General features: G+C 48.0%; 12 protein-coding genes across 12 annotated transcripts; 7 read left to right on the top strand and 5 right to left on the bottom strand.

The window, feature by feature from the left end:
- Nucleotides 1-48: 48 nt before the first annotated feature.
- Nucleotides 49-1104, top strand: ABOM_004530 (cleavage and polyadenylation specificity factor subunit 5; the record flags this gene model as incomplete). The annotated part of the gene is made up of 4 exons (XM_022531659.1): nt 49-89; nt 169-420; nt 504-751; nt 818-1104. 4 exons carry the CDS (start codon nt 49-51, stop codon nt 1102-1104), a joined length of 828 nt encoding a protein of 275 aa, XP_022390241.1.
- A 2970-nt stretch (nt 1105-4074) lies between these two features.
- Nucleotides 4075-5172, top strand: ABOM_004529 (lipase family protein; the record flags this gene model as incomplete). The annotated part of the gene is made up of 4 exons (XM_022531658.1): nt 4075-4168; nt 4243-4408; nt 4467-4803; nt 4873-5172. 4 exons carry the CDS (start codon nt 4075-4077, stop codon nt 5170-5172), a joined length of 897 nt encoding a protein of 298 aa, XP_022390238.1.
- A 1676-nt stretch (nt 5173-6848) lies between these two features.
- Nucleotides 6849-7650, bottom strand: ABOM_004528 (uncharacterized protein; the record flags this gene model as incomplete). The annotated part of the gene is made up of 3 exons (XM_022531657.1): nt 6849-7055; nt 7105-7497; nt 7582-7650. The coding sequence occupies 3 exons, from the start codon at nt 7648-7650 to the stop codon at nt 6849-6851; spliced, it is 669 nt and encodes a 222-aa protein (XP_022390175.1).
- A 307-nt stretch (nt 7651-7957) lies between these two features.
- On the top strand, nt 7958-8783 carry ABOM_004527 (zinc-finger domain-containing protein; the record flags this gene model as incomplete). Its single annotated transcript, XM_022531656.1, has 4 exons — nt 7958-8188; nt 8248-8307; nt 8434-8601; nt 8655-8783. The coding sequence occupies 4 exons, from the start codon at nt 7958-7960 to the stop codon at nt 8781-8783; spliced, it is 588 nt and encodes a 195-aa protein (XP_022390199.1).
- Nucleotides 8784-9224: 441 nt separating this feature from the next.
- On the bottom strand, nt 9225-11082 carry ABOM_004526 (YjbQ family protein; the record flags this gene model as incomplete). The annotated part of the gene is made up of 5 exons (XM_022531655.1): nt 9225-9383; nt 9470-9745; nt 10060-10215; nt 10258-10585; nt 10637-11082. The coding sequence occupies 5 exons, from the start codon at nt 11080-11082 to the stop codon at nt 9225-9227; spliced, it is 1365 nt and encodes a 454-aa protein (XP_022390174.1).
- Nucleotides 11083-12522: 1440 nt separating this feature from the next.
- ABOM_004525 (ankyrin repeat-containing protein) lies at nt 12523-14874 on the bottom strand (the record flags this gene model as incomplete). The annotated part of the gene is made up of 1 exon (XM_022531654.1): nt 12523-14874. One exon carries the CDS (start codon nt 14872-14874, stop codon nt 12523-12525), a length of 2352 nt encoding a protein of 783 aa, XP_022390198.1.
- Nucleotides 14875-16021: 1147 nt separating this feature from the next.
- Nucleotides 16022-16780, top strand: ABOM_004524 (GFA family protein; the record flags this gene model as incomplete). The annotated part of the gene is made up of 3 exons (XM_022531653.1): nt 16022-16253; nt 16344-16596; nt 16657-16780. 3 exons carry the CDS (start codon nt 16022-16024, stop codon nt 16778-16780), a joined length of 609 nt encoding a protein of 202 aa, XP_022390197.1.
- A 483-nt stretch (nt 16781-17263) lies between these two features.
- Nucleotides 17264-17767, top strand: ABOM_004523 (uncharacterized protein; the record flags this gene model as incomplete). The annotated part of the gene is made up of 1 exon (XM_022531652.1): nt 17264-17767. One exon carries the CDS (start codon nt 17264-17266, stop codon nt 17765-17767), a length of 504 nt encoding a protein of 167 aa, XP_022390202.1.
- Nucleotides 17768-19010: 1243 nt separating this feature from the next.
- Nucleotides 19011-20720, top strand: ABOM_004522 (F-box domain protein; the record flags this gene model as incomplete). The annotated part of the gene is made up of 2 exons (XM_022531651.1): nt 19011-19327; nt 19394-20720. The coding sequence occupies 2 exons, from the start codon at nt 19011-19013 to the stop codon at nt 20718-20720; spliced, it is 1644 nt and encodes a 547-aa protein (XP_022390201.1).
- Nucleotides 20721-21344: 624 nt separating this feature from the next.
- On the top strand, nt 21345-22299 carry ABOM_004521 (BTB/POZ domain-containing protein; the record flags this gene model as incomplete). Its single annotated transcript, XM_022531650.1, has 4 exons — nt 21345-21463; nt 21519-21645; nt 21699-21855; nt 21911-22299. The coding sequence occupies 4 exons, from the start codon at nt 21345-21347 to the stop codon at nt 22297-22299; spliced, it is 792 nt and encodes a 263-aa protein (XP_022390217.1).
- A 298-nt stretch (nt 22300-22597) lies between these two features.
- On the bottom strand, nt 22598-24225 carry ABOM_004520 (glycoside hydrolase family 27 protein; the record flags this gene model as incomplete). The annotated part of the gene is made up of 7 exons (XM_022531649.1): nt 22598-22996; nt 23051-23235; nt 23286-23588; nt 23642-23731; nt 23782-23922; nt 23966-24098; nt 24148-24225. 7 exons carry the CDS (start codon nt 24223-24225, stop codon nt 22598-22600), a joined length of 1329 nt encoding a protein of 442 aa, XP_022390200.1.
- Nucleotides 24226-24625: 400 nt separating this feature from the next.
- Nucleotides 24626-25675, bottom strand: ABOM_004519 (uncharacterized protein; the record flags this gene model as incomplete). Its single annotated transcript, XM_022531648.1, has 2 exons — nt 24626-25207; nt 25265-25675. The coding sequence occupies 2 exons, from the start codon at nt 25673-25675 to the stop codon at nt 24626-24628; spliced, it is 993 nt and encodes a 330-aa protein (XP_022390239.1).
- Nucleotides 25676-27911: the final 2236 nt, after the last annotated feature.

The raw sequence follows: 27911 nt of genomic DNA, 5'->3' as shown, positions 1-27911 counted from the left end.
TCGCACGAATATTGCGACTTCCATATCTAAAAACAGATTGTCGCCAATATGTCAACTACCACAGCGACGGCGATGCAAAGCTCTCGCCCGTATGTCTCTGCTTCGTTTATCGAACCTACCTACGACTTCTGTCCTCACTGGCAGTTACTGATATTTCATTCCTTGCAGGCCTATCATTCCTAAAGATTTCTCCGCTCAGCAACCTCAAACGATCCGTTTATACCCACTCTCCAATTACACATTCGGCACCAAAGAAACGCAACCGGAGGAGGACCCCTCGGTCCTGGCCCGTCTAAAGCGCCTTGAGGAGCATTACGAGCAGCATGGCATGAGACGGACTTGCGAAGGTGTTCTTGTTTGCCACGAACATAACCATCCTCACGTGTTGATGCTACAAATCGCCAATGCCTTTTTCAAGCTGTACGTGTTGCTCTAGCTACAACCAACTACCGTGGCCTGCAGTGCGACATACCACAGAGAACCGTAGCTGACCATCAACCTAGTCCCGGTGACTATCTTCACTTCGAAGACGATGAGGTGGAGGGTTTCAAGAAGCGACTAAATGAGCGGCTGGCGCCTGTCGGGTCACAGTTCTCAGGCGAAGGCGTCAACGAAGACTGGGAAATCGGCGACACACTTGCGCAATGGTGGCGGCCGAATTTTGAGACTTTCATGTACCCCTTCCTGCCCGGTCATGTTACCCGGCCAAAGGAGTGCAAAAAGTTGTACTTCATTCAGCTACCTAAGAAGAGTGAGTCTCGAGCCTCGACTCTTGCACCTGTTTCATATGGACCTGTCTGACTTTAGTTCTTTCCAGAGGTCCTCTCAGTACCGAAGAACATGAAGCTTCTTGCTGTGCCGCTGTTCGAACTGTACGACAACACCGCCCGTTATGGTCCACAACTGTCCGCTATCCCTCACCTACTGTCCCGGTATAACTTTGAATTTGTGGATGAGAACGACAACGTCGTCGCGGCGACCCCGGGTACACCGCTTCCTGAAGGCCAGATCCCTAAGACCAAGGTCCTCGCAGGAGACAATGAAGGGCAGGACGAAGGAATGGCCGACTACACCGGAGATCCAACCGAGAATGGAGGACAGTGAGGACTGGCCCGGTTTGAGGGTGAGTACATATATGCGTTGCTCAACAATTGGACGTTAGTCTGTTTGCGTCCCGTTGATTGCCGTTTCTTCGAAGACATGATGAGTTTTATTATTGGCCGGCGTTTTGAGGAGCGGGATGTTCTCTGTTGTATTTTCCCGATAATGATCCATCCTGGCTTAATTACTAAACAATTTAGAAGAAAAAAGGACTAATCGGTAGATTCGTAGTGTGTATTCTATGTTTCCTTACTTTTAGTACCGAATCTCTATTTTTTTTTCTCTCAATATTTTGCATTGGAAAACACTAACCGCTGAGCCGGCGTCAGTTCTACTGAATACCTTCACACTTTCCACGAAGCAACAGCTCTCTTCTCATGACAGGTTGTAAGGGACAGACCCACCAAAATTTTAAGCTTCTACCAGGTAATTAATTGGGCTGAAAGAAGAGCTGGAAGATTGATCCCTGCCATGCCCAAGGTACGCCATTAAGCTTAGCTAGGGCTTTAGTGGGTATGGGCCGTTGACAGAATACTAGTGGGGCGACTGTTGTTGTTTCTCACCAGGAACGCTGTCGGTGTCTAATAGGACAGGGAAAGGATCACAGGTTTGATCAATAACAGCTTATCAATTCTAGTTAAAAAAAGTATTCAGCTGAGTCCTATTCCTGCTTCAGCTCCAGCTGGAGCTAGATCAGGGTGCTGACCCATGTAACCTGGCATTGGAGATATAACAGTATAGATAACATGCTCATTCTAGAATACGGTATATAGTTAGGGTTCCTCTATAACCCCCCTTCTACCCTTGATAGCATTTTCCCCCCAGCTGATGAACTCTCCCAAGTCTCGGCATGGAGTACTGGAGGTTCCAAATACTAGATAATCTTAACTTCAGAATATCTACGGTTGAGTAAGAGGACAACAAGAGGTCAAACGTATATACAGCAACCACAGGAAAGGAAGAGGAATAGGAGAGGGAGGAGTTAAAGCATAGTAATCGAAAACACTAGACCAATGTTGACCTTAATGGGGGACATCTTCTCCTCCCTGCATTGTCCCATGAACCTTACTACCCGAAACGAAATTAGTACGTCTATCATCATGGCAGCTCAGGAAGAAGCATTGACCAAGGGTGAGTCCGGCTGTCTGGTTCGCACGATTAAGTCCCGTTCGGTTCATAGCGTACACAGCATGCGAAGCCCTGTCTAGCTGATCACAAAGGAGAGCGTTATTTCTAGGGACCCCATAAATCCAGGAAGATGTACGGCGTTCAATCACTGCTTGGTAGTCTGAATTTTCCACCTGATCATTGTTCAACTCAATGGATGGCTTACGGCATGGATGCATAGATAGATTGGATGCAGGGTACTGGCCACCCCCAGCACTACTTCATGTACCCTATCTAGTGATTATTTTGTATCATCTGATAATTTAGGCCAATGTCGCCCAAATAATGAGCGGTCCAAGGTGGACACTTAACCTTTTACGCGATAGCGGTATTCTACAGTTGACAGAAACATGCTTCTTAACTCAGGCCCAGCCTCGAGGAAGACTTCGCCTATATGTCCACAGACAGTCGACCTAGGAGGGTTTATCTTACACGTCAGACCATGGACGCTTTGCACCACACAGGGGAGAGCGTATTTAGCAATTTTCAAAAGAGCTTGTTGAGTGCCCCCCGGTGCTGAACGCCTGAATGACAGTCGCAAAGGCAACTTCATCTGTAGTGAGGTCCGACTTAGCATTATTATCCTTAACGAGCTCTAGACTGGTTAATAAGCCTGTGGAGGGAATTCTGAGTGACAGGGGCAAGATGCACGCTGAATAGAGACTTGTCGGATTTTGTGTTCGCTAAAATAAAATGGTGTGCATAGAATACGAAGCATCAGATAACGAGGGCACACCTGCAGAAAGCACCTGCAGCTATACGGAAGGAGAAACGGGGACGACTAGTGATTCATCAGTATCCTTCCCAAATGTCCGTCCTTAATAGCGTCAGATGCGCCGGAGAAAGACAGCCCTATATTCGACCTCACCGGACCCTCTTCCAAAGTAGCACCACCTACTAGTAAACCAAAACTTGCTCACCCAACGTCCTGGGCTCGTTTAACTAATATAGAGGAAACGGAATCCTTCCGAAGGGGGAAATATCGGCGATATGACTATAGTTCATCAATGCTCCATCGCCAAGATCTCCCGGTGGTTCAAAAAATCTCCTGCGACAGAGATAGCTCAGAGATAAGCACTAAATACATCTCTGGAACGGAACCGAAAAGAAAGGATCATCCAAGACAAAACGAGCCAACGAGAGCCGTTCATTGGCCCCATCTGTGCCTGGGACCTGAAATTGCTGTTCGTTAACCGTTAGGGTTAAGGAATTGCGAAAGTCCCCACTAGCGAACCCATGGATAGAGATGGGAACTATGAACTTGGCGGCAGGGACACGGGTGACTTAGTTCCTCTGTCGTATACACTCTGCGCAGAATTCTAACATTGTAGCCCCCTTGCCCTGTGGTCTTGGTTTCTGATTCGTTCCTATTGCAGTGGTCTAAGCCTCTTCACACTGCCGATCTTCAATTCTGCATTGGAATTCTTTCTCCTATTGTTTGAGCTTTATTGCCTGATACTGGGATACGCTACGACGTGTTTGGGCGGATGTGATCTGTGTATCCCGCCGGAATACCGTTGGGGAGTTTGAACTCCTGGTGTGGGGGGTTCTGTAGTTGGGTTCGGCAAGTGCTGCCTGTCCGTGTCTAGACATATAAGGTTGTTCAAGGGTTCTAGGGATGGCTCTGGATCGGGTTGAAAAAGGGAGAAACTACAGATCTAAGTACCTCCGGCGTTGTGGCATTCCAAGTGGCTCCATTCTAGGTTCATAAGGCTTATCTTCTGTCCCTTTGACCTGTCCCTTCATTTCAATTGACTTTTTCTTTGTTTAATACGTATATTATTCTCTTTATATAATATTCGCGCAATGCGCCATCTCGGCAAAGTTTTGACGGCTTTCGCGGCCTGTGCAGGGCTGGGCGTTGCTGCCCCTTCTTCGTCGGCTCAAATAAACCCTCGAGGTGAGTGTGGACAGCTACCCCTGTGCATGAGGTATTCGGTCATATGAGAGGTCGGATTCTAACTATGGCTTTAGAGGTTTCACCACAATTCCTTCAGCAGCTCACCCTATACGCCCAGTACGCGGCAGCGGCATACTGCTCCGCCAACACCAACTCTCCGAATACGAAGCTCACCTGCTCAGTTGGGAATTGTCCTCTTGTCGAGGGGGCGAATACCAAGACTTTGGCCGAGTTTGAAGAGTACGTCCTCGCCACAAGTACCTATGCCCCAAATTTGCTAACATACGAATCAAAACAGCGCCGAAGCCTTTGGCGACGTAGCCGGATTCCTCGCTGTAGATGAATCCAACAAGCACATCGTTCTCTCCTTCCGAGGGACCAGATCGATAGAGACCTGGGCTGCCAACGTCCAGTTCGGAAAAGAGGATGTCGATGAGCTCTGTGACGGGTGCAAAGTGCATACCGGCTTCTGGAAGTCATGGGAGTCGGTAGCTACCGCTACGATGGATGGCGTGAAGAAGGCCCTCCAGGCTTATCCAGGATTCAAGCTTGCCGTGACCGGGCACAGTTTCGGTGGTGCTGTCGCGACTCTTGCGGCGACTGTGCTGCGGAATTCGGGATCTAAGGTTGAGTTGGTGAGTCTTTTCTCTCTCTTTTGGGCTTGGTTCTAGATTATGAGTCCGGTGCTAATGAGACGCGAAAAGTATACCTATGGAGCGCCTCGTGTGGGCAATGAGGAATTCGCCGACTATGTCTCGGGCCAGGGCTCTAATTTCCGTGTTACTCATTCCAATGATATCGTTCCTCGCTTGCCGCCTCGTCTGCTCGGGTATCATCAGATCAGTCCTGAGTACTGGATTCCCGCGGGGAACAATGAGACTGTTGGGACGGCGGATATCGAGATGATCAATGAGGCTGACTCAGATATGGGAAATGCTGGACAGAAGACGCAGAGCATTGAGGCGCATAAGTGGTATACTGATCATATCTATGAGTGTAAATAGGTTGTGTGGTCTTATTATCTTCGAACACTCTCTCCATATTAATAATATTTAATAAAAACCATAACAGCGAGATAAATAGACACTTGCCAGTAGATGGAAAGATCCCCTACAGTGACGTGCATATTATTTGGCAGCAATACATATTATATTATATCATATACAGTGATGGTTGATACGGAATGTAGGCTGATCCAAGACCTGATGTGTGGTTATCTTGCCATGTTCTCGTCCAACGTTGAGGCGGCCACAATTTCATTTTCTACTCCTGTTGTAGCAGTGACATATGTACCGACTGAAGGTACCTCTATCTGGTAACCAGTAACTAAAAGATAAAAGGGGCAGGTCTTGTAACTGTTGAGAAGTAGTATTGGCAAATCGCGAGCAACATAACACTTATAACCAAACTATGGGCAAGGCTTCAAGCCTAACCAGTAATTTCCGGGGACAGCTGAGAATGATAGGTTAAGTTGCCAAGTCGACAAGTCTTTGAGATTATGTCACCGACAACAATGCGTGGTAGTGCTCATGTCGTTAGGGCCAATGGCCGGAATATCGTAAAGGACATTAGTGTTTTGGTCTGACTCGAAGAGATCTTATTTACTGCCAAAAGAAAAGTGTCTAGTTTTGTTAGCTTATTAGTAAGATGGTATATCTCAAATTAATGATATAGAATGGTTGGTACGACCTATTGGCATACTCGACAAGATCGATTTGGGACAGACAACCGCCTAGGGAGCGTGAAGGAGCGAAATGAGGGAATACGGAAAGGACGAAGGTTGTTATGTAGAATAGCGTATACTGCATAGATCTGGCTATTGATTCATCTCCTGTTATTGAAAGAAAATCTGTTCTATATTGATAAACCTGCCAATTATATTAGTCCTTCTAGGTGAGAGAAAAGAGTTGAGATTGTAGTCATCATCTAAGCAGATCAAGATGAGTATTATATTTCCTACGTCATCATGAACGTGAGAGCTGATGGAGGAGATTCGCTTATACAGTGTGATTAGTGATTTTTGACTAATTCATAGTTATCATGAATGACTGTAAGTTACGTAGACACTAGATAAAAGATTCATGTGGCTGGTGCTGAACGTGAGTGATCTTGTCTGCTCAGTTTCGTGAATTCATGTTGAATTCAAGTCTTGATTTCCGGGACTATTGAAGGAATCTAACTATGCCGTCGTCTCTGTATTTAGACAAGGCTGATAGAGATAGATCACGAGGCCGCACAATCTGTTCTCTCATTGATGAAAGCCAGCAGAGCCACGACAGGCGCCTAAGTAAGTCTTCTTGCTCGATGTCGAGGAGTTCACCATCTAAAACTCTACTTTCGATATTGGCTTTGTGAGAAACGACGCCCATAAGCGGAAGGGAGTCTTTATATAAAAGTGGCGCTGCACTTGTGGTGGTAAGTAGCATCGGGTTCCGAGCAGTTAGTTCGGCTCCGAAGTTGCTGGCAAGCAAAGTGCACCAAAGAGAAACCGAGGAAAGCGCAAGATATATATACCAGAAATCTCTCGTCGCATTCAGCTCCGAAGAAGTCAGTGGTACCCCTGTTGATGAAGACGCCGCACGCTTTGGCGATATGGGGCATATGAGGCTGGCGAGAAGCCCGTGGGCAATGTCACCGTGTTGTCCTGCAGGATGGCGAGTAATTCTTAGGCCAAATTACTTTATTTGTGTTTGCGCTTCTTCTGAGACTTGTTGCCTCCAACAGAACCTTGACGTCCACCAGATATACTCGTTAATTTCGAGAGCTTGACCTTCGGAGGCTGTTTCGAGGCCTTTGCTTTGGCTTTGTTGATCATAGACTCGACATCATCTTCGTCTTCATCCTCGTCCTCCTCAGAACCAGACTCATCACCGCCCGTGTTGCGCGTCTATAATGGTCAGCAAGACCAATCCCGCAGCTTGAAGGTGCGAACAAACCTCAGTCTTCTTCTTCCGTTTGAAGTTACCATAAGACTGTCTCCCTCCATATGCCAAGTCATCGTCATCATCGGCGTCGAGAGAACCATTGGCGACTACGAAGGGAGGTGGGGCATATTGGTTCACAGGGTCTTCAGCACCAAAATCAAGCACCCATTCTGTTTCGCCTGATTCCGCAGCCTGGCGCGCAATAGCTTCCCGACGTTTCTCTTCTTCCGCCGCGAGAGCAGCCGAGATAGCCTCAAGATCCTTCGAGGGTGTAGCTGCCGGGCTATAAGATTGTTCACCGGGTGCGTATCTTTGGCGTTTTGGGGTGGGAGTGTTTGAACCTTCGGTGGAAGGCGGCTGAGACGATTCTTTAGCGGCAGCTGTAGCGGCGGATCGTTGCATAAACTTGAATCAATCAGTCTGTGTTCGCTAAACTCCAGTTGACGAAGATCGTATAAGTTCGTAAAAACCCAAATGCAAGCGACATACTTTCATCGTAAGAAGACGTGAGGACATTGTCTTCTCTGGCTTAGAGCCAGTCGCAGGTGAGCCGGCCATAACGGAATTGTGACAGAAGAATTGGCGAAACTAGACAGACTCGGAAACCCTTTTTCTAATGTACCGTGCAATAATATGTAGATATAGCGATGAAAGAAAGCACGACAAAAAAACATGAGCCAAAAGCGGAACAAATTCGCAAGCGGCAGAATTGGGTCAGCAGCCGCAGGAGAGACGCCGATTGGCTCTTCAAGCGGCGGCGCGAGCTCCCGCAAACCTCACCCTTTGAAGCCGACTTCTCACCTCCGCTTCACCCGCCATCCACAATTGCCCTCTGCACCAAGTCCCAGGGACTCAATTGCTCAACATGTTGCCTTTGGCTCGAAGCCGGATCGCGGCGTTCTCTGCCGCCTGGACTCCTCGCATTGCCGCCCGGGCTAGCTACTCCACCACCGTCCCTCGTTTCTCCGAGAACAACATCCAAGCCAACAACCCGAACCCCCCGCAACCACCCAAGCCCAATGTATCCGCCACCAATGCCACTCCTGTTGATGCTATGGGTTCCCGGGATGCACCTTTGAGGGAGGATGTCGAGCTGGTGAGCGCAACCGCCAGCTTCAGGCTCCTAACCGCGCCAGGACCTGGGCCGCCAGCCAGCAGCCAAGAGAGAAGGCTATGACTGGACCTCGTTTCGAGCAGACAATCATGGAGATGCAGGTATGTTTAGGCATTACAATTGCAATTGGATGGTGTGCTGTGGTGGTTGTACGGACTGGATCCGAAAGATAGATCTGCGCAACTACCATGAGTGAAGGACCGATCAGCTAACACGATCAAATTCAGCCCCAACCTTATGCCGCCATTGAGCTCATCCACAAGCAGCCCGTCCGCTGGACAAAGAAGAGAGTCGTCAGCTGTGACGGTGGTGGTGGTCCCCTCGGCCACCCCAGAATCTATATCAACACCGACAAGCCCGAGATTGCTACCTGCGGCTACTGCGGCCTGCCTTTTGTAAGATCCACACCCAGAATTCATATTTGTGCAAATCGCTAATGTTGTAATAGGCCCACGAGCAGCACCGTGCATACCTCGAGTCCCTCCCCGCTACCAGCTACCCCCTCGAACCTACTGGTGATGCCGCTGAGGTGAACGAGACTCAGCGTGTCACCGAGGGTGGTCTTGAACAGCGGTAAAGCATTGTTTTTGGCGTTGATGATTGTTTGTTTTTCTTGCCCTCTCCTTTGCCTTCAGAAGGGCGTTGTACAGATTGTACCGATCAATGAGTTAGAATAAAATGTTTCCATATCAATCGACGATAGCCCGATTCCATAGTCGATCAGGTATAAGTGGGGTCAATACTCCCTAGATGTGGAGATTCAGATGGCGACCATTGCTGTCAATTTTACTGGTATTCAGATATACTTGACGGAGGAGTATTTGTACGGTCCGCTGAATTACAGCTCGTCATTATGAGATACCCTCGACAATCGTTGGGTCGGTTCACACTATCTACATCTGTCCAATGCTTTTATAAACCCAATCTCTCATATACAACACAACACCCTTTCTAAGCCACCTTAACAACATTGGCATAGCATCATAAGTCATAAACTCCCCCTCATATCGCCATCGAATCATTTTTTCTCTCCCTGAATGGTAGCGACAACATTTCTTCTATGCGTATGAGCCCTGAACTCCAAATACCAAATTCCCTGCCAAGTGCCGGTGGCCAGCTTTCCATCAGAAATCGGAATGCTAACGGAAGCTCCGATTAGCGCGGACTTAATATGTGCCTATCGAGAAATTAGCATATGCCTTTCGAAAACAACCACTCTGCGCCTGGGCCGGGTCATCATGGCCTAACAAAAGGTCTAAATACCGGCATGTCATCCTCTCCTTCCGCTGAATGGAGATAAAGGTCCCCCTCCCGATCATAAGGCGCAATTCGCTCAAGCGCATTGGTCATGTCTTCACGCACATCTTCGTCCCAATTTTCGTTCAATGAAAGGGCGCAGCTCGTGTGTTTGATGAAAAGGTGTAGGATTCCGACCTTGTAGTCCTTGATTTCGGGGAGCTGTTTTCTGACCTCGTCGTCGATCAGATATGAGCCGCGGGACTTCGGAGGAAGAGAGAAGGTTTTTTGGAACCAGGACATCTTTGATGGTCTGTAACAATAGTTCGTTATTAGGTAGGGAGGGCTCGAAGACGGACAATTAATGGGTGATTCGTGTTGTTGTTCTTGTGAGGGGTTGCTAGAGATTGGGGAGGTAAATCCGTCCGATGGTGGGGACAATTTATGAATTTATGCCCACCCCGTCGACGTCATGTATTTTTTTTCACCTGATTAATTCTAATCGCTTGCGATATGATTGGACTTCAAGACCTTACTCTTAAGTAGATGGCGTTTCTACATAGACCAGATATTTATCTATTTGTCAAGAACAACCACACAGCTGCATATTTACATACCGCCACATGTTCAAGATTTCTCAGCAGTACAGATACTCTCTTGCACATAAGGGGGATTACTTGTGGCACTGCCCCAACCAACACTGCCCAAAGCCTTACCGGCATCTGTGGAGTGATCTGATAAGATCTACACTTGTCAGCATCAAAACAAGCATGCTGGTATGATAAAGAGCACGTCTAAAGAAATGCAACACTTACATAGTACTGTCTGTCAACATAATGCCACCAATCATTACTACGGAACGCATTATCCGTCGACTGACTGATTGGGTCAACCCAGCCGGTATTGCGTGTATCGAAGTGGGCATGTTTCGACCATGAGATATACACCTTGGGGTGATCATTATTACGGACACCATTGGGGTCATTGGCTGCTCCAGCTTGGACCTCCTCCGTGGTGAGAGTATTCTGGATATCCCCCCAGGCTAGATTGTGATAGCCGCTGTGGGAAGAGAGCAGTGCTCTCGATGGTGCCCACATGTTGTTGCCATCCCGGGAGTGAATGATGATTACTCTTTCCCAGTCGCTATGGCCGTTAAAGAACGTCTTGAATAATGGAGCAATTCCTAATACTCACTAGTCGTGGCCGGTGTCAATAACTCCGATTACTTTGGCACCGTCCTTCTCATAGAAGAGATTATACGCCACTCGCACCTCGGTATCACTACACCTTTTAAAGGTATAGTAAATCGGAAAGCCCGGTGCCCTATTGTTAATGGCCACTCCTGGGTTGCGGCATTTGCAGCCAACGTCTGGATACTCGCACTGTGCCGCCGCAGGGGTCCTGTGGCTGCTGTCGTAGACATCATTTGAAGTAGGAGATCCTCCAAAGGCCCACGTTGGGTAACAAGGGGGGTGCTCAAGTGCCTGGCCAAAGAACCACATGGGTGCATAGCGATCTGCAAGTTCCACCCCTCCTTCGCCAAGATAACTCGCCATCTGCTCATCAGTAATCTGGGTGACAGCTGCTGCCCCGCTGGCGGCCCAGATGACAGCGAGAACATACGTCTTTTGAAGTCGCATTACGGCTTCTAGACTGTAAGAAACGTGATCAATTGAAGCAGCGTTCGGACCTATGAATGGGATGTTAGGATTCTGTGGCTCCTTTTTTAACGCATATTTCCCGAGGGGGACGATCTCTTTTTAAATATCCGACATGCAGCCACCACACTCTTCCATATAGTCGCCGAATCGACAAGGGAAAAGAAGATGATCGAAGAGGGTGACATTGTGAAAAAACAAATCGGAGATTTTCCCCAATGGTCGTCAGGGGAATCACGAATCGGTTGATTTCAATTCAAACCATATAATCACGACACGCGGGTGGAAAGAATGGTCTAGATTGGTCAACTGATCAGGGATTGGCGTCTAATCGACCCAAGTCGGTATAACTCTAGGTCACTTGCGAATAGTCTCATGCATGTCTTAGATTTTACCCCGAATCTCACCTTGCATCTCAAGCGGCATAATCAGTAGTTCAACTACCATATTTCCAGCTTTGCTAACCTATTTACACTAGTAGAGGCATATTGTATTCTTGAATTGGCTTTTTTTCTTTATTCTTCCATTCATTTATTTCTCGGTGCCCTTGTGTCTCACACGCCAATGAGATTACTTTGTTCGGAGTACAGGGCTGACTAGCACCAGTAGTATATTTCGACTTCAGGCCAGTGACCATATTTTTAGCATACTACCTCGGTACTAACTATATCGATTGTATAACTCGCTATTCTCATCCACTCCCCATCTCAATGAGTGATTTAAAAAAAAAGAATTGTCAACCGCTCGCTCAATACTCGGATCGCAATGCAAGTATGTCGTAAAGCATCGAAAGGCTTCTGCCCACATGCATATAGTATAAATGACTCAATAAGAAGAAGGTGCTAGATGGGTATACCTCGTAGTATAAAGCAATCACTTGACGCTGGCCGTTCTGTTAAGTCATGGGAATCAGTCTTGAAAAGCCCATGCCGCGGTTCCTCGTGATTGACCCTGTGGGGGATTGCTGGCCGTGGTGTTCACCGTGAAAATGGCCCGTGGCCTAATTGATCACTTCGTCGCAAGTTACTGACTTTTATTTGCTTGATTGCCCTAGCTTGATGTGTTATGTGTAGACATAAGTCGTTTTGTTGATCACTTGCTCTTCATATCTATTGGTGTCTATGTAACCCTCCGTACTAGCCTAAGCGCACCTCGCGGGTGGGTATTTATATCTATGACTTAGTAATTACCTGAGAAGTACTGAAGGCTTCGAAGTGATCGAATTTTGCCAGAAGGAATTATGAAGATCCTGGTGCTATTATATTTTAGAATTGGATCCGATGTAGATAATACTACGCTGCCCATGCAGATATTTTTCGATATAGAGATAGTAATATAGGATAACAATGCTGTCCAAGAGAACACAAATATGCACTCTATAATATACTATACCTCTTATACATAACATCATAACCCTTAAATTTATCTGCGATCTTGGTCCACAGTCCCAGCATGTGTACCCATATCCTGTAACAGCTTCACCAATGTAACCAGATTCTTCTCCGCAGCCAAGGATAGTGGTGTCCGTCGCAGATTATCCTGGCACCGTGTATCAGCCCCCTTGTCAAGGAGCAACTTTGCGACCGCTTCATGGCCTTCATCTACAGCTATGAATAAAGGTGTTCGCAGTACGCGATCTCGAGCCTCAATATTGGCCCCCTTTTCTAGTAATAACTTTACCGCTGCCTCACAACCTCTCTTTACAGCAAGCAACAGCGGCGTCTCCTTTATAATATCCAGGGAGTCTATATTTGCTCCATATTCCACGAGAACTCTCATCGTTGCCTCATGGCCACGCTCCGCGGCGACCGCTAATGGTGTTTGTCTCCTGTTTTCTCGACATTCTATAGAAGCACCATTCTCCAGTAAAAGCTTTGCTGTTGCTCTTTGCCCTCTGAATGCAGCCCATAATAGTGGTGTATATGATATGTTGTCGTGTGACTCTATATCTGCCCCTTTCTTTAGTAAGAATGCGACTACTGCCTCACGCCCTTCACGTGCAGCTAAAGATAATGGTGTTCGGTCAGATGAGTCCTTGGACTCTATGTCAGCCCCATTATCGAGCAGTAGCCCGACCACCGCATCATGGTCGTTTTTGGTAGCAGCCCAGGAAAGTGGTGTTAGGCCTCGTTGTTCATCTTTAGCGTCCACGTCAACCCCCTTCGCAAGCAGTAATTTAACCACCGGGTTATGGCCAGATTCTGCGGCCCGTGACAAAGGGGTTCGACCAAATTTATCCCTCGAGTCCGCATACACTTTACCCGACTGGAGGAGTAGCCTGACAACGGCCAATCCACCAGACGCTGCTGCATATGAAAGGGGGGTCCGTCCGATCTCATCCCCCAAGTCTGGTTCAACATCGTTCCGGGCCAATAATAGCTTCACAATAGCCTCCTGTCCACATTCTGCTGCGCGGGATAGTGGTGTGTGGCCGTTGATATCCCGTCCGTTAGGACGAACATCACTGCGGGTCAGCAATAACCAGAGCATTTCAGCATGACCCTTTTCTGCGGCGCGCGACAGAAGCACCTGTCCCTTCCCATCTATTCCATTTGCATTTATCCAGTTTTTCTCTGTATCGCAACAGACCTGAAGTGGGTTGGCTAAAATTTGCAACTGGAGATTATCTATAGTTGTCACTGTATCTTGCACTTTTCTGTCCTTTGCGACCTTACGTGTTGCTGGACGTCGTTGTTTCACACATATTCTTCTCAAGGGATATTGTGATGGCTTAAGATCTTCTAAAGTGAGGTGAATAAACCCTCCGCAGTGAAGCCTCTGAAAATGCTGCATTGTCAAGAATACATCTTGCATGTGAATTGCAATTAATCTATTCCTGCCACTCGCATCGCTCTCCGCACAATGCAAGATACCAAGCCCGAGACCAGGGTGACCAACACCAATAAAACGTAGTTCCAGATGTATCCCTTTGCTGCTTATGGTCAAGGGCCCATCGGCAGTTGTGAAAGGGCTGTATGGGACAATATTGGCAGAGTCCCTAAACGCATCTGGGGATGTTGCTAACAGCCCCCCATGATTCTCATCTTCAGAGTCCGATCGCCAGGCAAATATGCTGTGATCATCCAATATTTTCATGATCTCTTCCTGGAGTCTAATAAAGGCGTTTTTGCCCTCCCCATAAATAGGCGGCATGTTGATCCCGAATATGCCCATTAGACAATATGCCCGATCCTCAACTCTTGTTGTCACCCTTCTCGCAGCCCATGACATCCGTTGAGCAACACTAGCAGTTTCAACATCGTCCTCCCCCGTCAGAATACCAACAGGTATGCTAGTAATCTCCGATAGAGCATCTCGTAGGCTCTCTCGGGTTCCCAACTCATTCCAATCATGATCGAGAAAAATAACTGACGACGGAGCGATTAGCTCCTGAAGCGTCCATCCTCGCGTGAACCATCTACTCTCCGCTAAAGGCTTTGACGGCACATCCGGAAGATACGCATAGCATACTTCAGCTTCCTGATACCACCGATACATAGAATTAAGTGACTCAGACAGCTCCGCACTGCTTGTCTTATCAATGCAACACGTATCGATCCAGGCGTATCCATACCCGTTGGCCCTAGCGAACGTACAACAATCCTTGACCTTTTTGAACCCCTTCTTATCGGTAATGCCAGTCGTAATATCCTGAAACGTGACCTCCATCTCGTGCCATGTATGCGAGAGAATAGCGTACGGCGGGGGCTCACCAAAGAATTCCTCAATGGTGAAGTTGCCCGTATCGGACGGCGTCGTATTTAGAAGACGCATGACGTGAAACTAGGAAACACCTTTCTCTGTCTCGCTTTGGGGGCAGACTCAGAGCAGGGTATAATAGGAGTTCTAAGCATGGAACTCCGCGGCCGGAGGCTGTCGTATTTTTAGACGACGAGGGATTCTCGGTGACTTCGATTATGGCCCCCATTGCCTTTGGTGGGGCTTGCTAGTGAGGCCCTTCTTGACTTCTACTACTAGTAGTTGGGGCTATATCTGCATCCCTAATTGGGCGTCTTGCACTCGGGCGCTTAGAGCCCGGCGCCATTGGGTCGCCATATGCAGGGGGTTGTGCTGACCCGAAGAGGGCTGGTATGTAATGGTATGATAAGGAAAGATGACCTTCTCTAAGATAGCGCTAAACGGGAAACTATTAATATAAGGAAGTGCATGATATAGTAGGACTCGTTATGGCGGGTCAGGATAGGTTATATCGTGGTTGCTAATGAAAAGGTAAAAAAAATGTGGTTGTATGCGCAATACACTACTAGCACGGTCATACAGGCGATCTGGGAACCGCTTGGGCTTAGCCCTATCCATTAATCAAAACCCTCCCAAGTAGATCTCAATGAAAGCATAACGACTTCCAACACCAAGGAGCAGGCAAAGAGACAATATAACTATAGCTTTACAGCACTTCCCAATCAATTGAGTCTGGATAGAAGCGATGGTGTCTTAATTGTCATCCATATGTTCAAGGCCAACTGGAGTTCCCTTGGACAGACGTGCAGACTGTAATGTAACAGGGACGAAAGGACTCAAGAATTACGACAAAGTCTCTCTTGGATTTTCAATCTTCAGATCCCTAGATGATGATGGCCATGGCATAAGAGCATCATAAATCGCATTTACATCGCAATGACATCATTTGCGATTTCCGGTTGTTTGGTGGCGTACAACCAACTAGATTCAAGCAAGATATATATATGGACACTGGTGTGAGCGAATACAGTTCGAATAGATCCATTGATTTCTAACTGAATTTTATGCTGTTTAAGCCACCTGCAGCTTGTTTCTCGCAATCCATCGGCCTTTCCTGACCTCTATCAGTCGTACAGGCCAGCAAACATCTCAGAGCTCTCTTTCTAGAATCACCAGCCACTCGGTCTCAAACTATCGCAAGTTCATTTATAGTACCCCAATAATGGCGGATGATGTGCCGACAGGAGGGGAGCCCTTGCCCAACCCCATTTCCGGCACTACTGACGAAGCAAGCTGGAAGCATCGTCCGCCATACAAGATCCAAACAGACGAAGAATTCGGTCCCGTGAAATGGACCGGCAGGTGTCAATGTGGGCAGGTAGAGTACAAGTTGAATCGAGAGAAGCCATTGAAATCGAAGTACTGCCATTGTCGGGGGTGCCAAGTATTACATGGTAAGTGAATGAACAGAATAAGAGTTCTTCATTCTTCGACCGCGAGGTACCTGGAGCATTCACCTGGAAGGTACTAACCAACATAAATAGGTGCCCCATTCCAGTGGGCCACTATATTTCACAAGGCCGATATAACTTTCACCAAAGGTGCTGATGGCCTGGCGTTCTATTCATCTACGGAGAAGTCGAGAGAGTATATGAACCCGACGAAAGTGTCGTGTTCGTTCTGTCGGACCCCGATTATGGATGAGGGACGCAATGTCTGTCTTCTATTCCCTGCATCTATTGACTATGGGGAGACACAAGAGGAGAGGGAGAAGTGGATTAATGCATTCGAAATAGAGTCAGTTTTCAACATGCCTTGTCTGAGTTTGGATTGGTCTTATGTTAACCTTGTCTGCAGGTGCCATATATTCTATAGCCAACGGGCTGTTGAGATCCCAGATGGAAAGCCGAAATGGTCCGAGCTAGATGATAGTAGCGAGCTTTTGGATGATTTGGGTAATCCCAAGAAGGGCAAATCATGAGATTCCCTATATAGTCCCTCGGTACCCCATAGGTTGATTAAAAAAGAAAAAAAAGAAAATTCAGATTGCACGCACCTGGAGCACTGTCCGGCGCACAAAGTAGTAGCATATAGAATAAGCAGCAATGTTGGCTTCGCTTACGCTATTTTACTCTAGCGCGCATCCTAATCCCGTATAGGTACTGTCTTCTACATGCCCAGAATTGAATATACTACTAGTAGTTAGCACTTCTCCATATCAAGCTAGAGAGCGTTCTAAATGTCTTGGAGTTCTCGTGACGCTAACCCCGCTTTCCATTCTATTGTGATTGTGATCCATGTTATATTGCAGCCTTACGCTCAGGGGCATCAATGGATCTACATCTACCCATATAGTATCAAGACTATACCCTTTGGTTGTTGGCAGTTAAGAAATACACAGCATTGTCACTTTTGATACTCCTCCTTTCTGTGTCATTTCCCAAACAAAGAATCCAACATCAAAATGGGTCCTCAGCTGCTTCTGGTCGTGGGCTTGCTCCTACAAGTGCTCTCTGCGCATAAGCTGCACCCGCGCCAAAGCACTGCCTGCGACTTCTGGGTAGCCGCCTCCTACGCTGGAGAAACTTGCGACACTTTCACTCGGAGGTGGCGTATTGATCGTGCCACATTTCTATTGTTAAATCCCGGCACCGACTGCTCCTCTCTTGCCGATGATCGCACCTACTGTGTGAAGGAAAAGAACCCGTCGATCTCGGCTACGGCCACGATATCAACCACAGCCACCTCTCCACCGATAGTGTCCACCACCACTGACAGCTCCACCGCGACATCGTCCACCACCACCGACAGATCTACAGTGACATCGTCTGCAACTTCTAGCAGCTCTACAGCGACAAGGGAATCTACGACTCCGACAGCTAGCGCCGAGTCTACCGCGTCAGCTCCTACCATTCCCCTGCAAATAACGATGATTGTTACACTATTGTTGTCTCTCTGCTTTATTTAACCGGGCTTTCTCGAAAGGCATGTCAATACAGATTGATGCATGTACCCCAACTGCGGCTCTTCGAGCGTATAGGCATTGTATGTACATACATAGTGCCTGAATGGTATTTTGAAATTGAGAACAAAGCCCTGGAGCGCTTGGCCCGGACTATTCCGTTGTCTGTTTGCCGGGTGAGCTGTCTGTTTGTGAAATGATCTGTAATCTGATTATTCCCTAGCCTTGGTATTCCAAAGATGGCGTTGTGATCTGGAAATACTTCCCGCTAGGCCACTGAACGGGAACGCACAGATTGCCAGGCGGACCCTATACGGTATAGTTAGGATATTATTCAGTATTGTCCCTGGGTGACACGTGAATGTTCAATGAACAGCCGGGAGAAAATGGCGCGGCAAGCAGTTAATTTCCGTCCTTTGTTACATTGGGGGCGGTACTACTAGTCGTCGTCGTCATGCCGCCAGCGATATAAAGAAAGTCGTGACCGAATGGGAAGAACTAAGAAAGTCTGTCCAACACAACGTCCGTCCGGGCTGACAGGAGTTAAAAGCATCGGTAATCCTTCAATTACGGCCGCCCCACTTGTTTCATCCAACCACCGGAGAGGCCACAACCGCCGGTCCTGAAACACGATAGACGGTTCTCTTCCCCTGTCTTGGCAAGGTGTTCTCCAGCCTAGCCTGGGCAAAGTCGCAAACACCATCCTCGTTATTTCGCTTCTGGATGGTTGATAAAAATAAGCACCGTGCAGCGATCAGAGCAAACCATGCACCGGTCGCGCGGACTAGTTTCCTGGAAGGCTGAAATGATTGACTCTCAGCTGCAGGGATCACCGCCTTCCAAGAGCAATCAGAGTGCAATGGGAACAAATGGAAGACCAGAACGAGCCCGATGGGCAAAGAAGCAACCGCCAGCTTTCTCCATTGGGGAACCCACCGGGCGCACCTCTTCGATTGCCACAGAAATAAAGTGTTTGCAAAGCGATAATTCGGCGGCACCTCCCGGCCCCGATTTCATTCATTTCCCTTTTTCCCATATTAAATCTGGTGGAGGTTCCCCTTCCCCACTTGCACATCCTCCTTCGTTCATTTCTCACGCATCCTCCTCTTTCGCTTAGCCTCATTCTTGCCATCTTTAATATTTCTCTGACTGCAAAACCTCCCCCCTCTCCCCCCCCGATTTCCTACTTTCTCGCTTTCATTCGAGCAGTTCGTGTTTCATCAATGCATTTGTCCTTCATACTCGCATCATGGGGTTTTTAAGCCGTTTTCGCAAGCGTTCGAAAAGTCATAGCCGTGCGGGGAACGCGGTCAGCTATGAGCACCTCCGCACTAACTATGAGGTTGTTCCTCCATTGCCCATCATGGGCACAGACTACACCAAGAGGCTACCACGACCGGTTTTGATCCGCATCTTCTCCTTTGTGTGCCCTCACACCGAAGATAACAGCTATGATACCTCAGAGGAATCCATGACCGAGGATGGCTGTATGCTTTGTGACATGCGTGACCTTGCACACTGCGCGTTGGTGTGCAAGCGATGGTCCATCGATGCGGACGCTCTCCTGTAGGGATTAATGCCTTCAACCTATTTTCCCTCTTCCCCGGGCTAACCTGGCATCTCAATTCTTAGATACTCCAATGTCCGCATCGACGCCGTCCACTACTGTGAGCTCGAGGTTCAGTTATCAGCTAAACGGAAACGCCGCTCCTTCTTCGACAAGAATGGCGATCCCGAAGATGCCCCCCAGGCTCGCCTATCGCTCTTCATGCGAACTGTTCGACAATCACATGGCCTAGGGAGTATGGTCCGCTCGTTGCGCATGCCGTATATGACTCGCGAGGCAAGCAAATCGGAGATTGCACGAACGGTTTCCGTGTTGCCCAATCTCCGCTACGTTGATTTGCCCGCTGGATTCTTCAGTGATGACCCCGCGTGCCTCGCCCTGAAGCAGGAAATTATGGCCCGCTGTCCAGATCTTCGCCGCATGAATTACCGACATGGGTCGGAGGGTACCTTCTCGCAGTTGCCTGGCACACACCTCTGGGCGAATCTGGAAATACTGGAATTGTCGGGACTACAAGTCGAGCCTCACATTCTCCGATTCGGCCTGGGCGCGTTTCCCAGGCTTCGCGACTTAACTTTGGAGGACCTTCCCTGGCTCGATGATTCCGCCTTCGTACACTCCCAAACCTTTCCCCCGTTCCCCGCTGTTGAGCGGCTTACCCTTCGAGATACCCCGAATGTCACGGCAAGCGGGCTTGCCGCATTTTTCTCCCTGCCTGAAAACCGAGCCTCTTTGCAATCCTTGACCCTGTCATCTACCCAAGTCCAACCCTCGACTCTCCACCAAATTCTCTCTGTCGCACCGGAGCTCCGCGCGCTATCAGTCATCCAGGAAGTCTCACGATCGTTCCCTCCGGAGAAGGTGCCACCGCTCACCTCCCGGTCACTTGAACTGTTGCACTACGAGATATCTTCCCCACCCGGCTCTTACGGTATGCCGCCGGTGGCAAGCTCGTATTATTCTTACCTGATTTCATCCTTGATGTCCAACTGTCTTCCTGCGCTTCGGGATCTTTATGTCCGTGACGCCGGATTTCCAGAGGCACTCTTGCTTGCCCCTCCACCCCGCTTATTTGGTGGAGGTGAGAGTGGGCCCCAATTCGGGGGAGGCATCCTCGCACAGCCGTTGAACGTGTACAGCAAGGGCTTGGACGAATTGGAGTGGAACTTCACTCCTTATGAACCGCCTTCAACCAGAGGCCGTCGGGATAGTACGACACGGCCTGTGAGCTTTCACGATGCTCAATTGAGTCGTTCCTGGGGTGGCGACGCAAGGAAGAGTGTGCTAGTGGGTAATGGCTTTGGCGGGTTCCTGGCTGTTCCCGTGGATGATGGGCGTCCTAAGAGTAGTGGTGGTTGGAGGCGTGAGAGCAGAGGTGATTTGTGGCGGTGATCGAGTTATGAAATCTTCCTACTTTAACTGTTTTGATCGCGAGACTATGTGATGGAATACGGGATAATGTTATAATGAGTCTATACCCTGGTGCAGGTATTCCGCGCGGTAGCATTCTCTTACATTTTCTGTGCCCTGGCCTTTCTCGCAACTTGATATGAGCGTGCTTGATCTGTATAAGACATAGCCTATTGTACTCGGGTTGTTGATGAGCGTACTAATGTTTTTATTTAAGACGAACAGAAGCATCTACCATTCTATTCAAGTGGCAGGGTGACCCTGGCCCATATTTTTCCTTTTATCACGGGATGTTTTGGAGGTTTTCTTCCCCTCTCGTTGAATGATGCCACCCCTGCTTTTGCCTTTTCACACCTTCCTGTACTATACGTATCGTTCGCTCCTTGCTCTTTCGTCATGTCGTATATCTCAGTGTCCCTGTTATATGTGGGATTCGAAAGACCAAATATGCACTTCTGCTTTACTATATCTTATATTTCTTTATATCTAACTAGAAACCTCTGTCAACCTTAGCTTATTACTTCCCAACACGCGTTGCACATTCTAGCCATCTAAGGTTACTATTGACCGATTATCCTTCTATCTCTCCTGCAGGCCTAGTGCAAAATGGAGACAGCCGACTTGGAACCACAAGAACCGACAAGAGCCCCGCCAACGGTGCCGAGTGCAGACCTTTACTTGAAAGATTCCTATCGTAAAAACGTGATGGTCGATACAATATCCAAGTGAGTCAGGGAACTGAGCCGAGTATGTTTTGCCTACTGATGAGGAATGCATGAGGCTTCGGTTGGATTACCAGCATAGTGACTTCACTATTGTTTGCGGTGACCAAAGCTTTCGAGCTCATAAGACAGTGGTCTGTCCTCAGTCACAATATTTCACGAAGGCATTGAACGGCTTATGGCTGGTTTGTTTTCTTATTTCCTATATGCCTCGGATGTCGTGGCTAATACCCAATAGGAGGCTCAACCTAACACAATCCACCTCCCAGACCATCCTCTTGCTGTGCGAATGATGCTTGAATTTCTTTACAGGTCTGATTACACTTTTTATATGGAGTACAATTTCCCCAGCTCAGACTTGGCGGAAGGTATAAGTCCACCTGAGGATGCGATCGGTATGCTCTCCTATCTCGATAGTATAGAGATTGATCTAAATCATGGTTTTCCAAGATCGTCTCACCTGCTGCGAACTGTCTCTTCATCTGAGAGTCCATCTTTTAGCAAACCGTCTTCTTATAGAATCACTTGCGTATGCTTCCCTAGAAAAGCTTTGGCAAACTCTGCATCGCGCCTCGTTTTTCACCGTTTTCCCCCGTCTTATTAGGGAGACGTACGTGACTACTACAGCCCATCATCAGCGCGTGCGGCAGAAAGTCGTTTCTTTCGCTGTTGAGGTACTCCGCGGCAACGTCCAGCGGCATGACCTTGGCCACAAGTTTCCAGAATACATACTGGATGAGATACCGGATTTCGCACGCGACTTGATGAAACAATGTATTGACTACTTCCTGAAACGGCAAAAAACGAGGGATTGTCTGAGATATGAACGTCGGTTTTGACAAAGGTGACAATTACGCAAGAGCCGCCATTCATTTGAGCGAGCTACTTATTCTCTAATATCTAGTCAGTCTTTAATGTAGCCTTGCTTTGGTACATTCCAGTCGTATCTACATAGACACAGTCATAGAGTCACCATAGACTGCCGCTATGATAAATTTGTCATGCCCTATTTCCTTCCGTCCACTTCTCCTTTTCCCGTGACAACGCCCAGAAGTGACCTTTGTGACCCTTGGGCTCATCACAACTAGCATATTGTTTACATTCAGCTGCGGCCTGTGAGAATTGCTCCACTCGCGATCAGCATGATTCTCCCACCACCAGAGCCGCAACATCATGACTCTGCAGCTCCACGTTATATTGATCCTTCACACAACCCAGATCCTCACCCGTCCAAATGTCAGTTACCAGATATCCACTGCCCTTCTCAGCGGAGTCCCTCAGCTCAGGGATCTCGCTCCACACGGCAGTCCGGCTTTTAGCACTGTCTTCTGAGTTGAACATCAAAACTAGGGTTCCGCCCAGAGTCGACGATGGGCCGGACCAATATTCCGCTGGATGCGCTGGATCGAATGTCCAGTCCGGGTTGTATCCCCATTTATAAGGATATGCGGGGCGACCGATTACCGGATCTTGGTGGAAGGACAGCAGGGGCTTATTCTTGAGAATGGCTAGATGCTCCTCTTTGATCGAATCGAGCTATTTCAATTAGCCAGACCTCCTTCACCGAGCTAGGGGGGGGGGGGGACGTACAGGAGTGCCGATGATAAGAGGCGATTTCATTGCTGCCCAGAGAGCAAAATGGGCTCTATTCTCTTCAAGAGTCAAATTTCCATTGCCGACTTCCAACATGTCAGGATCCGGGTACCCCCAGAAATCGGCATAGTTCATGAGGAACGAGTTCTCGTTGGCAATCTCGACAATCCGGCTCCAGTTGGCTGCTCAAGTCAGTTATGGTCTTACTAGGTCCCAGAAGATATCAACGCACGTGTAATATCCCCCGTCGTTCTCCAAGAGTTGCCCGTCGCGTTACCCCATTTGTTCACGTCCGCCTGGCCCCAGTTGCACAACGAATAGAGAATGGTCCGATTGACACCCAGCAATGCATCGCGCATAGTCTCGTATCTTTGAGCTGTTTTCGAACTGCTCCAGTCGTATTCCGATGGTGCTGGGTTGGATATATCTGGACAAGTGCCGTTGGGGAAGTTGGCCCCATTGGTGTTGTCTGGCACACAATGGGTATACGTATCGGTCCAGTTAGTAGGTACGCCGCAGTTATCGTATTTCAGATCTTTTCAGTTGAGTTAGTTATCTGATGGTTGGAGCAGCAGCAAACTTCCATACAGTCGATGCCCCATTCAGCAAAGCTCTCCGCGTCTATTTGCTCATATCCCAGACTAGCAGGATAGCCAGCGCAGGTTTCCGTGCCGGCACCTGTTTTCTTTAGTTTCATTTCAATCTGATAGTAGTATCCAGCCACATACTGCTATAAATGCCGACCTTCAGACCCATATCATGGATCTTAGAGGCGACACCTGAGATTCCGTCTGGGAATTTGGCTGTGTCCGGAATGATACGTTTTGTATTGGGATCTCGGCCACTTTTGACGGACCAGCAATCATCGACTACAGGGGTTAGCATTCATAGAGCAGGTTGCGGTTGACCTACTATTGATGTATTCATAACCTGCATCCTTTAAGCCCAGGTTTATCGCTTCTTCTGCCGCAGTCAAGATCTTGGAAGCATCGATATCGCATGCAAAAGCATTCCAAGAATTCCAACCCAAGGCGGGCAGTTTACCCTGTGCATCGTGTCAGTTACTGCTAGCCCAACGCAAAGATGAAACGTACCACGCCATCAGGCCGTACCAGAGCATCAGCCCCGGAAAGCAAAGACAGCGACACGACTAACGGAATGTAACGCTGCATTGGACTTGAGTTGTCCGCGAAAGTGGGACGAGTAAGGTTGGATGGAGACAGAATTGCCTATAGTCTGCAGAGATATGCACGGTACTTATACCCCAGAAGCGGGGGAAGCCATCTCTCTCAACTTCAGCGTATAGCAACATAAAAACATCCACATCTGGCCATCTCCCCGCAGATCATGCCTTCCGGAGAAACAGGAGACCGAGCGGCCATCTAACATGACTTTTACTTAAGGAGACAATATTTGATAGATGTGGTGTACTCCAGATTCCTCCGCAAATGGGGCAGTCTCCGTGTCGGAAACAGAATAGCGCCGGGGTAAGCATGCGGAGCAACATCTCCAGCTTGACTAAACATACATACATTCATTCTCCCAGACATAATGCCAACAGCTGACAGACCATCAAGATCCACAAATATTCTGGAAATACTGCTCAAACGCCATCGTCTTCACATCAGGAAACAAATCATTATGTACCTGCCCCGGCGGCCTCCAAAATCTACCTGATCCTTGCATTCCTTTCACCACAATCCAGAAGTCATCGGGAAACGCACCCTTCCCCTTGAGATCCTCCGGGACGTCTTCCTTGTTCTGAAAAACACGATGCATAACCTGTATTGGCATTAGTATCTTCTCAACCTTCCTGCGGGAGTATCTCTCCAACAGGGCCGCAATCTCGTTATAGCTAATATGGTCGCTAACGAAATTCAGCTCTTTGTTCTCCGAGACTTCCGGATGATCTATGGTTTTGACCAGGAAGTTGGCTAGATCACCAATGTGTGTAAAGTCAACCTTGGCGTCAGGATTGCCCAGGATGTGAATCGTGTACGATGGAAGATCGGCCTGCGTCCACGGACACCAAAGGGCTTCACGTTCTTGATTGTAGAGGTCCCCGCAACCGATCAGGGTGTAGGTCATTTTCCCTGAGACTATAGCTGGATGGTGGATCACTTTCTCGTTGGCCTCGGACTTTATGATCCATGCCTATGCAATGCAGTCAATCTAACAAACGACCAGCAGCCACGGCCAAAACCCGCCCACCGAGCGGGTAAAATAGAGAGCACTCACTGGGTGCACATATCCATAGCCGTCTTCCCCGGTGTAAACATGGTGCATCCCATACTCGCTAGGATAAAATCTCCTCACCCCAGCCATTCCTGCGGCTGTCTGGACCTTCTCTTGAGCAGAGAGAGCTTTCCCATTCACTGCACTAACGACCACTTCCACACCGTTCAGAATAGATGCCAACTCATCTGTATCGGCGACCAAGAGATCCACAGGAACCGTTCGGAGTCTTTGCTTTTGCTCGGCAGATATATTTATAGATCTTGCCTTGGTTTCGGAAGCCGGTTGAACGAGTTGAACTACCTCATGGGAAGTCGTGGTGAGAAGAGCCATGAGGATGAAATGACCAACCTGGCCTGTGGAGCCGAGGAGTGCAATTCTCGTCATGTTTATGATGATCCTTGTTTAAGACTATATCCTTTTGTCTTGCAATGCTGCTAAGGCTCAGCTTCTGTTTTGGTTTCGGGATGAATCTAGTTGACTATAAAGTCACCCCATTCGGCTCCCTAAAGATGTCCGGACTCTCAAAGTACCTTACAGGGTCTGTTATAGTGTTATTTCTAGTAGACAATCTTTTGTCTATCAGTTGGATTCATGTGGCCGCATCATGGATACGTCATGACGTAGCCCTAAAGCTCTAATTTCTTCCTGTTCAGTGAACTTGAAACTGTTATTTCAATTGACGTCCAGCTGAACTTAATCCACCGTTTATACTTTCTATGGAAGGAAAGGAAGACTTAATTTGCGTATCTACTGTCCTTTCTTAGCCGAGGAACTAGGCACCCCTTTCTATATCTTCCAAGAACCATGCATCAAAACCTGATTTGGACTGCGCCTCCGTTTCCCCTACCGTATCAGGTAGTTCCTTGGATCTGGTACTGGTTTCTTGTCAAATGATATTATTCTTCCTTTATTCACCTACAATTATACCAAACACAGCAGTATCCCACAGAGAGTTCCTGAAGTGATCACACCTACATAGATAACCACAACAGTACATACAACAATGCTATTCTTTTCCAACAGCATAGACTCCAAAAATGGCGAACGCAGACAATCCTATCTAAGCACAACCCGCACAATACCAATACGTATCACAGGAAAATAGATAGATATCAAACCATATGCCAGTCGCACTCGAATTTATGGGTTCTGATATTTTTGAAATAAAGTATGTTGCCATAGAGATACCGTACAGTGACATTATATGATCTGGATAAGTGCATGACTCCTCGAACGAAATGAATTACGAGGGAGCAGGCGAGTCTTGAGTGGTTTCTTAATTAAATATGGATAGAAAGCACATATAACATACATACATACATATTAGCCAGAAAATGCAAAATAAATTACCATATAAAAATACTTTGTGTGTCCGGTTATTTCGAAGGCGTTGAATTGAAGGATCCTTTCTTCAACAATGTATCTGAAACCGAGTAGATCAAAATGGCAGTTTAGGGCGTGGATTTAGTTCAGCAATAGCTTCAGAATAGCCTCCTGTCCACATTCTGCCGTGCGGGATAGCGGGGTGTGGCTGTTGATATCCCATCCACTAGGACGAATGTTACTTTGGGGTAGCAGGTACTGGAGCATCTCAGCATATCCCTTTTCTGCGGCGTGCGGCAGGAGTACCTGTTGGGGTCATAATCTTCATCACTCTTGTGGTCGTTCTTATTCTCGACGCCTTCAACGACTATGTCATCGTCAAGTTCATCTGCCAGGCTGCTGTGGTCAATCGTCACTAATGTCTTCTTTTCTTTGTCACTATAGAGTTATTCAATGGTAGAGGATTGACCGGGGCTTCTACCACTGTTAGATGGGCCCAGTCCAGCTTCTGTGTCGCGGGTCAGTAAAACTGATATCGTGACTGGAATCGTTTTTCCATCGATCAAGAGATCGACCGTAGCAGTTGATTGGTAAGTCATTTCGCGTTTCTTCGATAGTGCTGACGATGAGCTCCTTGGGCCTACTGACATGTAGAATGAGGAGAGTCTCTGCTGCCTCTTATTGGCGAAGCATTGCTTGAAGAACCGTGTTAGATGAGGATATGCTCATTGTCTTACAGCCACTGTCTCCATAATGCGGCCAATGTGGCTTCTGTCTCTTTGTTTATTTGGAGACATGTCATATATCTCGGTTCTTAGAGCAAGACCAACATTCCCGAGCCTGACATGCTACCCATTTATCATGGTAGTTGATGATTGCGATGTTGAACTTGTATTGTGTTAGTATTGACTAACTCTGTGGTGGAAAGTACCGTTAGATGCAGCTGTGATAATTGATTCAGAATCAAGCTGGATACTCCCGCTGCCTATAGCATCGCTAAGGTACATTCTAGCCGTCACGAGCGACTCAAGCCGTGGAGCACGGCTCGTACCACGCATCTGGCTGCAGTTCGACCATACGAGCTCTTGCCCATATGTCCGCTGTCACAGCCCCTGGGGACGGGCCCGGACGGCTGATCCCAAGCGTCTTGAGGTAGCGGCCCAAGTACCACTTGGGGCTTGGTTGGTAGCTATATCAGCCCACTCCATTCACTCCTGGAACCGGTAGATCTGCCCGTCGTGATCTCAGGATTGCCACTGTGGACAGAGCGGACGGCCGCGCTAGGGGAGAGGATAGG

This window comes from Aspergillus bombycis, assembly GCF_001792695.1.
Source record: "Aspergillus bombycis strain NRRL26010 chromosome Unknown contig00031, whole genome shotgun sequence".
In the NCBI taxonomy this organism is placed as follows: Eukaryota; Fungi; Ascomycota; class Eurotiomycetes; order Eurotiales; family Aspergillaceae; genus Aspergillus; species Aspergillus bombycis.
This window is presented reverse-complemented; position numbering and strand designations above follow the sequence as displayed.